At 45.0% G+C, this 11,259-nt stretch overlaps 1 protein-coding gene across 1 annotated transcript in view; it reads right to left on the bottom strand.

Moving 5' to 3' along the window:
* Positions 1–1,094: 1,094 nt before the first annotated feature.
* BPIFA3 (BPI fold containing family A, member 3) overlaps positions 1,095–11,259 on the bottom strand; it is a 12,404-nt gene continuing 2,239 nt past the window's right edge. Inside the window, exons 3-8 of the mRNA XM_010854848.1 lie at positions 5,713–5,863; positions 4,594–4,701; positions 3,567–3,716; positions 2,320–2,404; positions 1,835–1,898; positions 1,095–1,317 (exon numbers count right to left, since the gene is read on the bottom strand). Coding sequence (XP_010853150.1) covers positions 1,283–1,317; positions 1,835–1,898; positions 2,320–2,404; positions 3,567–3,716; positions 4,594–4,701; positions 5,713–5,863 — 593 coding nt within the window. The 3' untranslated portion in view covers positions 1,095–1,282. The remainder of the gene's footprint in view (positions 1,318–1,834; positions 1,899–2,319; positions 2,405–3,566; positions 3,717–4,593; positions 4,702–5,712; positions 5,864–11,259) is intronic.

Raw genomic sequence — 11,259 nt, 5'->3', positions numbered from 1 at the left:
TTCTCTTTACTGTAGAGGATTCTGCTGGTGACCTTCCCACAAGCTAATTATCTATCCACTGTATTTATCCTTTTTTGGATGTGCACTTAGGGAGTTTTCACTTTGGGGCTCTTATGACTATGGCTGCCACGAGCAATCTTGGACAGATCTTGTGGGATCCACAGATACGTATTTCTGTACTTAGGGGCGGGATTTTGGGTCAGAGGGAGGAATATGCTGCCCTTCTGGAGATGCTGCCACCTAGTTTTATGAAGTGGAGTTATGACTCACCTCCCTCCAGCCGTGTGCTGGCTCCTGTTGCTCCACGTCCTGCAAGATTTCTATCCCCTTTCCGCAGGAGAGGAAGACCAAAAGGTTATGTGCCTTGTCCCTGACATAGCCAGGGAGTCCTAAGACCAGGACTCACCCAGCATCTAACCACGAGTAAATGTGCCAGGCCGATGCTGGGGGCGGGTACGGGGTGTGTGGTCACTGGCTGCCCTGATGCACATGTCCATATGCTCATGGAACTTCTTATTGGGTTGAATTGAACTTGAACGCAGATCTTTTTGGGGCAATGTTTCTACTTTACCACTCTATCACCATTCTTCACTCCCTTGGAATCCAGCAGAGCGGTTGGCACATATTAGATGCTCAATAAAGTGAAAGTGTTAGTTGCTCAGTCATGTCCAACTCTTTGCAACCCCATGGACTATAGCCCTCCAGGCTCCTCTCTCCATGGAATTCTCCAGGCAAGAATACTGGAGTGGGCTGATGTTTCCTTCTCCAGGGGATCTTCCCAACCCAGGGATCAAATCCAGGTCTCCTGCATTGTGGGCAGACTCTTTACCATCTGAGCCACCAGAGAACCCAGGTGCTTAATAAACATGGGTTCAATGGATGAGAGGATGAGAAACCTCAACAGGACCCTCCCTGCACTGTTGAGCAGATCTGTGGATGGGGGTACTGGATGCTAATTACAGGATAAGAAACGATGTTTTCTTTGTCATTTCTGGGCTGATGAGCAAACCCAGGCATATCCAGTCTCAGGATGGATCTTCATCAGGTCTGACTTTTGGAACCCAAACCTCAGGACCTAGGCAGAAGGCCTTTTGCACTCTTCAGAGCTAGAATTTATTATGGAAGAGGACAGGATGTCCATAGAACATGTGGTACAAGTTTTTGGAGCATCAGAAGTCCCACCATAAGGGAGACTTAAGGTCTCCAAGTGTGTTATTTCCCTCTAATGGATCAGTGGCTGCTGAAGGGTGCTCAAGTCTGGTTCATGGAAGGTTGGCTGGACTCAAAGTTGGTTGAGTTTGTGAGCAATATCCTGTTCTGTAAGGAGAAGAGGCAGAATCAGTCACCAAGTGTCTGCCCCCAAATCCCCAGCTCCACACTGAAGGGGTCTCTCATCCTTTCATGATGACCAAGGCCCAGTGCTGGGAACATTTGCATTGAAACTCTTCAAACGATATCTAATCACTTCTTGTGTCTTCCATTCACAGTGAGTTCCCTGATGGCAGGAACTTTATCTGTTTATCTGCAACTGGGGCTCAGGTGAGCTCAGGTAGGGGGGTCAGTGCTCCCTAAAGGATTGAGCGGAGATCTTGAGGGAAGCTCTGGTGACCTGGAGGTTTGATGGGGTACAGCCTGATTGGTAGGGGTGCCCTCCACTGTCTCACCTCACTTGGGGACAGTGATGGTCATGGTCACACATTCACCTCCGAGTGTCCTCAGAGCACATGCAGGCACCCCTCAGAAGGCCTCCATGGGAGCTGAAGCAGGGACAGCTCTCTTGTCCATTTGCCCATCTTCAGTCCTCCCCACCAAATGGACACAGATGCTCACTTACCCATGAGGCTTTTCAACAGTTTCACATCCAGCTGCCTGAGTATCTCATCAATCAGAGGACATACCTGGGCCACCAGGACAGAAAGAAGGGTCAGACCAGGGACTGGAAGAAGAAAACTGGAAGGCTTGTGGCTGGGAGCCATGGGCTTTCAACAAGGAATCATGGCAAGAGTGGCTCTCCTGTATTGAGTGCCAACTATTTGCCAGGAGCCATGCACCACACTACTCTGCTTTGTCCCCCTGAATCTCTGTGACTTTCTGTGAAATAGAGAGTGTGATGGCTCCCATGCTACAGATGGGGAAACTGAGGTTCAGGGAGGCTAAGTCACTTGCCTAAGGACACAGCCAGTAGATGGCAAAACTGAACATTTTAATGGAGATTTCCCAGGTTCTAAAGACCCATTTCTCCAATGAAATGCCAATATATATGCCCTGACCCACAGACTCAGGGATGCCCAAGGTGAAAACCCTTTTTCTCAAACTTACCTGACTTTCTATCAGATGTGGGATAACTTTTTCCAGGTTATCTCTGAAGTTGCGGAGAAAAGGATTCACCTTTGGTGGGATAGCTCTAGAAAGAGAGGTGGGTGTATTGCACAGATAAATACAGGAAGCACTAATGGCAAGGGCTGTGTGTGGAGGGCATCTCACAGCCATTGACTCCTCAGCCAGCTCTACACGAGAGCTGTCACTGTAAGCAGTAATCGAAGGGCGAAATGATATGCCTTGCCCAAGGTCACACAGCTAGTTAAGTGCTGATTAGATTAGAGCCAGGTCAGTAGCCACATCCCACAGTCCTCTTTGTGGATGTCTGGCATGATCTAGGCATTCAGTGAATATCTGATGAATAAATGAACTGACATACACTGAGGACCTAATTGCTTTCAGCCATCTGGAATTATGGAGAGAAATCAGACATAGATCTTGCCCTTGAGGGACTCACTAGTCTGTTGGGATTCACTCACTTGGTCAGCCAGCTTACAGATCTTCATTTAGATCTGTTTTTTTCTATCTTGCTCACTACTGTATCCCTAGCAGTAAGCGCACCGTGCCTAGCACATAGTAGGCTCTCATCAAGTATCTGTCAACTGGCTGAGTAATGAGGAGGAGCTTTAAAGGAGAAGGGAGGGGCGTGTAGGCCTAAGGATGAAAATATATCATGCTGATGGAGGGAGTCCTGAGAGGCTCGAGGGCACAGGGCCGCAGAGTGGGGCACGGGACAGGACAAGCAGGGCCTTGAGTGACAGCCAGGAGTTTGCTCTCTATCCAGAGGGTGTTGGAGAACCGCTGGAGAGTTTGAAGCAGAGGTGGGGGGAACAAGACCAGATTTCTGGGCTGGGGGAGAATGAAGACCAGAAAATCTCCCTGCTGCAGGGGGAGAACGGAGTGAAGGCAGTGAGGTCTGAGTCAGGGAAAGCCGGAGGAGGTTCAGAAAGTGGACTATGAGCCCGGCCAGTGGGTGTGAGGATGGAAAGAGAGGGAGCAGGTGAGGGTTGCCAGGAGGTCACTGATGGGACCTGGTGAAGATGGCCTGTGGGGAGGGGGAGGAAGAGTCTGGCTTCTGGGAGGGTGGCAGGGCCATCCCCAGGATGGGAATGCAGGAGGAGGAAGAGATCTGGGGGAAAGCATGAGGTCGGTCTAGGGCTTTCCCAGGAGCTGGTGGAGATGTGCGACCGAAGCCAGTGCCGGTCCGGAAGGGGCCCAGCCCTGGGAAGGGGTAGCTGGGATCTTACTCAGTGAGGAAGGTCGTGTGGACACTCCTGGGCTCCACGTGGCATTTGCCTATCACCAGATCCCTCCGGCCAAACTCATCTTTCTCCAGCCAGAACTCCACAGAGAGGTTCATGCGTTCGTGTGTCTTTATGATATGGTTATTGAAGGGCCTGGGGATGAGACAGCAGAGGAGAGGGAAGGGCAGGAGACAGAAAAAGAGTAGAAGGAGGAGAAAGCAGCCAATATGGAGAGTGGCTGTTTTGCCAAACCAGCCCAGTGGGGCTCCACGGTGCCTGGATGTTAAATTTTGTTGTCAGTGATTAAGGAGAAAAATGTTATTAGCCTGAGTGGCTTCCAAAAATCCTTTTAAATAGACTAGATTAGGGGGCCTTTGGGCTTCCCTGGTTGCTCAGATGGTAAAATAATCTGCCCGCAAGCCAAGAGACCCAGGTTCAATTCCTATGTTGGGAAGATCCCCTGGAGAAAGGAATGGCAACCCACTCCATTATTCTTGCCTGGGAAATCCCATGGACGGAGGAGCCTGGCAGGCTACAGTCTATGGGGTGGCAAAGAGTCAGACATGACTGAGTGACTAACACTTTCTGGGAGGGGGCTTTGGAAATTAAAAAATGGAGATTTAATTTTATTATAAAAATCTTTATCGTTTAGTGGAGCCCTCCATTTCCTTGGGAGCAGCAAATGTTAAAGGACAGTTTAAACAGGCAGAGGGAAGGGTGATGAGATCATTAAAGTGTTTCTCTTTTTAAAGATCGTTATAGGGAACTCACATAGGTTTAAATGAGCAAATGACCTGTCTCCACTTATCAGTGATCGCCATCCACATTTCAGCTGAAGAAACCAAGGCTCAGAGAGGTGAAGTGACTTGCTTGAGGTTACATAGCAAGTGAGTTTGGAAACCAGGATTTGAAACCAGGTTGGGGCAGAAAGATCTGGGTTCCCCAAATGGCCAAAATCTGCCTGCCCCCACTCCCGGCTTCCCAATGAAGAAGAACAGTGCCCTTTAGACCCTGCTTCTGAATGACTCACAGTCTCAAGTCAATGTCAAATCCAAGTGAGATGTTTGCTGTGAACCACTCCTTATGGAAAGACATCCGGATCCCACCATAGTCCAGCTGAGCGTTGGTAATGTTGGCACTACACAAGGAAGGAGAAAAAGGCCCCCACCAATGCTGAAGGACCTCAGACCTCAAGACCTTGGGTTGACAGACAAGGCTGGCAGTTGGGTTTGGAGTCAGATCCTTTTACAGATGTTATGCTGGCAAGAGCTCCCGGTAGGAGTCCTGGGCTACAAGCTGACCCCAAGCACCCCTAACAGCTCCATACAGCTGTCTCGTGAAACCCACAGCCAACTGCAGACCCAGCCACTGGGCTTGTTCTCAGAGCCAGCCTAATACTCTCAGAGGATGACTGTTAAAGGAATGAATGAAGGGAAGCGATTGTGGCCTCATACATCAAGGTGATGAGCACTGGCACTCATTAAAATGGAGGGAATAAGGCATTCAGATCACAGAGAAGGCAGGTCAAGGGCACAGAAGGTGTTACAGCTGAGTAGCTTTGAGACCTGCATCCATTGAGAGGAAGGAGGGAAAGTGAAGGTGAAAGACAGGCCCAGTTCTGCGAGACTGATTATACCAACTGCTATGCAGTTGTTTAACCAGTGGCTATGCAGTGGCTATGAGTGCAGTGGGGAAAGCCCCTAACAACTCCAGGATGCAGCGGTCATTATGCCCATTTCACTGATGGGACTCAAGGCTGAAGCTCGGGAAGCTCAAATGCCTTGCCCAGGGTCACACAGCTTTCAAGCAATAAAGTGGGGTTCGAATGTCTGACTCTAGCCCTGGGTTCCTATGGCACCCCAGATGTTATCCGGGCTGTGCTCTGGGTACCTATGTCTCATAGATGAGATCAGAGTGGTCCAAAAATTTCCCCAAAGTTGGTGGCAGCGCCAGGATGTAAGTGAGGACACTTTTGCTCCCGAAACCTCTACCTTTAATGACTATGCTGTGCTGCCTTCCCCAGTGACGCCCCAACTCATCTTCCCTCCTTCCTTCTTCATAGGGCTTGCACCTCCAGGCCTCAGCTCTGCCCTCTGACCCAGAGCCTTTTAAGGAATCCCAGGGCCAGGGATGGTGTTCAGGATCTCACCTGCCTTCTTGATGGTGATGAAGGCTCATGCTGCCGATTAGCCAGCCCACCATCCCCGGGGCCATCTTCCCAGAGGCTTTCAGACTGTCCAGGAGGTGAATGTTCTGGATTCGGCCCTCTGTATTGTGCTTCATGAGGCCCTGGGCAATAACTGGAAATGGACATGGGACAGTGACATTGCACGATGTCCTGGCAAAAGTTGGGGGGCGGGTGTTGGAGCCAGGAGGCCCAGGTTGCTGGCTGCAGCACCCACTTCTTGCCGAGTGACTTCTGGGGGCTTCCCTGGTGGCTCAGATGGTAAAGAAATCTGCCTGAAATGCAGGAGACCAAACGTTTGATCTCTGGAGGAAGACCCCCTGGAGCAGGAAATGCAACCCACTCCAGCACCCAGTGCTCTTGCCTGGAGAATTCCATGGACAGAGGAGCCTGGCGGGCTACAGTCCATGGGTCACAAAGAGTCCCTGGTTTCACGGAAGACTCTTACCCAACTTTATAAAAAGGTAATTATGAAAGTAAATGGGAAAAGAAGATGCAAAATTCATTTTATGAGCCTAGTACGACTTGCTTCAAGAACAGTACAAGACTGATGACCTAGAAGGGTGGGGTGGAGTGGTGTGAGGGAGGCTCAAGAGGGAAGGAGCACACGTATACTTATAGCTGATTCACGTTGTCGTATAGCAGAAACCAACACAACACTGCAAAGCAATTATCCTCCAATTAAAAATAAAAGATTAGAAAAAAAGAACAGTACAAGGGAAGTTATGTATCAGTTTTATATATATATGAAAAATTTGCTAAGATCCTAAATAAATGACTAGCTAACAAATCTAATAGTTCAGTTCAGTTCAGTCGCTCAGTCGTGTCCATCTCTTTGCGACCCCATGAATCGCAGCACGCCAGGTCTCCCTGTCCATCACCGACTCCCGGAGTTCACTCAGACTCACGTCCATCGAGTCAGTGATGCCATCCAGCCATCTCATCCTCTGTCGCCCCCTTCTCCTCTTGCCCCCAATCCCTCCCAGCATCAGAGTCCTTTCCAATGAGTCAACTCTTCTCATGAGGTGGCCAAAGTACTGGAGTTTCAGCTTTAGCATCATTCTTTCCAAAGAAATCCCAGGACTGATCTCCTTCAGAATGGACTGGCTGGATCTCCTTGCAGTCCAAGGGACTCTCAAGAGTCTTCTCCAACACTACAGTTCAAAAGCATCAATTCTTCAGAGCTCAGCCTTCTTCACAGTCCAACTCTCACATCCATACATGACCACTGGAAAAACCATAGCCTTGACTAGACGGACCTTTGTTGGCAAAGTAATGTCTCTGCTTTTGAATATGCTATCTAGGTTGGTCATAACTTTTCTTCCAAGGAGTAAGAATCTTTTAATTTCACGGCTTCAATCACCATCTGCAGTGATTTTGGAGGCCCCCAAAATAAAGTCTGACACTGTTTCCACTGTTTCCCCATCTATTTCCCATGAAGTGATAGGACCAGATGCCATGATCTTTGTTTTCTGAATGTTGAGCTTTAAGCCAACTTTTTCACTCTCCTCTTTCACTTTCATCAAGAGGCTTTTGAGTTCCTCTTCACTTTCTGCCATAAGGGTGGTGTCATCTGCATATCTGAGGTTATTGATATTTCTCCCGGCAATCTTGATTCCAGCTTGTGTTTCTTCCAGTCCAGCGTTTCTCATGATGTACTCTGCATATAAGTTAAATAAGCAGGGTGACAATATACAGCCTTGACGTACTCCTTTTCCTATTTGGAACCAGTCTGTTGTTCCATGTCCAGTTCTAACTGTTGCTTCCTGACCTGCATATAGGTTTCTTAAGAGGCAGGTCAGGTGGTCTGGTATTCCCATCTCTTTCAGAATTTTCCACAGTTTCTTGTGATTCATACCGTCAAAGGCTTTGGTGAACTAAAATGAATTGGAATGGGTGAATTTAACTCAGATGACCATTATATCTACTACTGTGGGCAGGAATCCCTTAGAAGAGATGGAGTAGCCATCATGGTCAACAAAAGAGTCTGAAATGCAGTACTTGAATGCAATCTCAAAAATGACAGAATGATCTCTGTTCATTTCCAAGGCAAACCATTCAATATCACAGTAATCCAAGTCTATGCCCCAACCAGTAATGTTGAAGAAGCTGAAGTTGAACGGTGCTATGAAGACCTACAAGACCTTTTAGAACTAACATCCAAAAAAGATATCCTTTTCATTACAGGGGACTGGAATGCAAAAGTAGGAAGTCAAGAAACACCTGGAGTAACAGGCAAATTTGGCCTTGGAATACGGAATGAAGCAGGGCAAAGGCTAATAGAGTTTTGCCAAGAGAATGCACTGGTCATAGCAAACACCCTCTTCCAACACACAAGAGAAGACTCTACACATGGACATCACCAGATGGTCAACACTGAAATCAGATTGATTATATTCTTTGCAGCCAAAGATGGAGAAGCTCTATACAGTCAACAAAAACAAAACCGGGAGCTGACTGTGACTCAGCTCCTTATTGCCAAATTCAGACTGAAATTGAAGAAAGTAGGGAAAACCACTAGACCATTCAGGTATGACCTAAATCAAATCCCTTATGATTATACAGTGGAAGTGAGAAATAGATTTAAAGGACTAGATCTGATAGACAGAGTGCCTGATGAACTATGGATGGAGGTTTGTGACACTGTACAGGAGACAGGGATCAAGACCATGCCCATGGAAAAGAAATGCAAAAAAGCAAAATGGCTGTCTGGGGAGGCCTTACAAATAGCTGTGAAAAGAAGAGAAGTGAAAAGCAAAGGAGAAATATCTAATGCAGAGTTCCAAAGAATAGCAAGGAGAGATAAGGAAGCTTTACTCAGTGATCAATGCAAAGAAATAGAGGAAAACAATAGAATGGGAAAGACTAGAGATTCCTTCAAGAAAATTAGAGATACCAAAGGAACATTTCAAGCAAAGATGGGCTCAATAAAGGACAGAAATGGTATGGACCTAACAGAAGCAGAAGATATTAAGAAGAGGTGGCAAGAATACACAGAAGAACTACAGAAAAAAGATCTTCATGACCCAGATAATCACAATGGTATGATCACTCACCTAAAGCCAGACACCCTGGAATGTGAAGTCAAATGGGTCTTAGAAAGCATCACTACGAACAAAGCTAGTGGAGGTGATGAAATTCCAGTTGAGCTCTTTCAAATCCTCAAAGATGATGCTGTGAAAGTGCTGTACTCAATATGCCAGCAAATTTGGAAGACTCAGCAGTGGCCACAGGACTGGAAAAGGTCAGTTTTCATTCCAATCCCAAAGAAAGGCAATGCCAAAGAATGCTCAAACTACCGCACAGTTTCACTCATCTCACACGCTAGTAAAGTAATGCTCAAAATTCTCCAAGCCAGGCTTCAGCAATACGTGAACCGTGAACTTCCAAATATTCAAGCTGGTTTTAGAAAAGGCAGAGGAACTAGAGATCAAATTGCCAACATCCGCTGGATCATCAAAAAAGCATGAGGGTTCCAGAAAAACCTAATAGTACATTATAAAAATATGACATGACATTACAAAACATAAATTTTGGTTTGCTACATTATAGATACATTATAGTATACTACAAAAATACATTATAAAATAGTAGCTTGTAAAGATATAATTATAGTACATTATAAAATATAATATTTATTTTAGAAATGGTAGGATGGGTTTAACATAAGAAAATCTGTTAATATAATTTATCATATTAACATAATAGATATAAGTTTTAGTATGGTAATTTTTAGATGCAGAAAAGCACTTGTTAAAGGCTAATATGGATTTATGATTAAGAAAAATTTAGGAAACTAGGAATATAAGGGGACTTCTTTAACAAAATAAAAACTATATTCCAAAAACCTACAGAAAATACACTTAGTGAAGAATTCTAGACATATTCCCACCCCTATAGGAGACCTTGGCTCTACTGCAAAATAAGAAAAAGGCATAAGAACTATAAGGTTTAGAAGAAAATAGGAAAGACTGTCACTATTTGCAGATGATGTAATACTCTAGACAGAAAATTGAACAGAATAAATAAGACAAATTATTAGAACTAATAAACCATAAGACTTTGGGGTAGCAGATTAATTTTCAAAAATCAACAACTTTCCTCTCATCTGTACCAGCAATACCAACTAGAAACCATAATAGAAAATCAGGCAGTATTTACTGAGGCAACAAAACTCACGAAATCTCTAGGAATCAATTTTACAAAGCATGCTCAAAGCATTTACTGAACTTTAAAATTCTATTAAGGGTTATAAAATAAAATCTGAATAAATGAAAAGTTATACTAAGTTTGCAATTGGATAATGTAATATTGCAAAAATATCATTAAATTCATAAACAAATTCAATGAAATCCTAATTAAATTTCCAGAAGATTATTTTTTCTTTTTCAATGAACTAAACCCAGTCTAAAATTCATTTGGAAGAAGAAAGTTCTATCAGATGAAATGGCATTTTACAAGGATGTAGTGTTTAAAATACTATGTTCTTGGTATGGAAACAGTTACACAGAAACAGAACACAGAACTCAAAAAGGAATCCACGTGTTTGGAAACTTAATCATTTAGTAGATGAGTTGAGAAAATGGACTCATATGGAGAGAAGTGAAGTTGAATCTCTAACTTACGTATATAAATATACATAAAGACAGCCTCCAAATAAATTAAAATCTTACATGTAAGTTTGAAAATATTCCTGTTCAATGAAGCATCTACAAACAAAGTTAACAGGTGACAGTTTGGGAGAAATGTTAGCAGTACTTAGACTGAGAAGGGACTAACGTCAAATAAATTAACATCTCCTCAAATGAAAGAGAATTAAAAAAATGGAAAGCAAATAGAAAAATGGGCAAAGGGTAAGAAAAGGGAATTCAAAGAAGTCAAAATGGCTAAAGAAATTAAGATGTGATGCTCAGGACCTCCGTGGTGGCCCAGTGGTTAAGAATTCACTGGCTAAGGACCCATATACTGCAGGGTGACTAAGCCCATGCACCCCAACTGCTGAGTCCACGCTCCAGAGCCCAGGAGCTGCAACTACCGAGCTGACATGCTGCATCTACGGCAGTCTGCACGCCTAGAGCCTGTGCTCTGCAGCAAGAGAAGCCAGGCAATGAGAAGCCCGTGCACGGCGACGAGGAGCAGCCCCTACATGTGGAAACTAGAGAAAGCAACGGAGACCCAGTGCAGTCATAAATAAATAAATAAAGTTAAAAAAGGATATGATGCTCAAAGTTCCTACTAATCAGGTAGTTAAGCTACAACAATTAGATATTGCTCACAACAAAACAAAACAGACTAGCAGACATTTAGAAAGATGACATTATGTACTGAATTGCGTTACCCCTCCCCAAATGAACATATTGAAGCCTCAGACTCCAATTTGACTGTTTGGAGATGAAGGCTTGAGGGAGGAGTTAAGCTTAAACCAGGTCTTAAGGGTCTTATAAGGACACCAGAGTACACTCACTCACTCACTCTCTGTGTGCACACAGAGCAAAGGCTCGGTGAAGACAC

This window comes from Bison bison, unplaced genomic scaffold, assembly GCF_000754665.1.
Source record: "Bison bison bison isolate TAMUID 2011002044 unplaced genomic scaffold, Bison_UMD1.0 scf7180017864352, whole genome shotgun sequence".
NCBI classification, from domain to species: Eukaryota; Metazoa; Chordata; class Mammalia; order Artiodactyla; family Bovidae; genus Bison; species Bison bison.
This window is presented reverse-complemented; position numbering and strand designations above follow the sequence as displayed.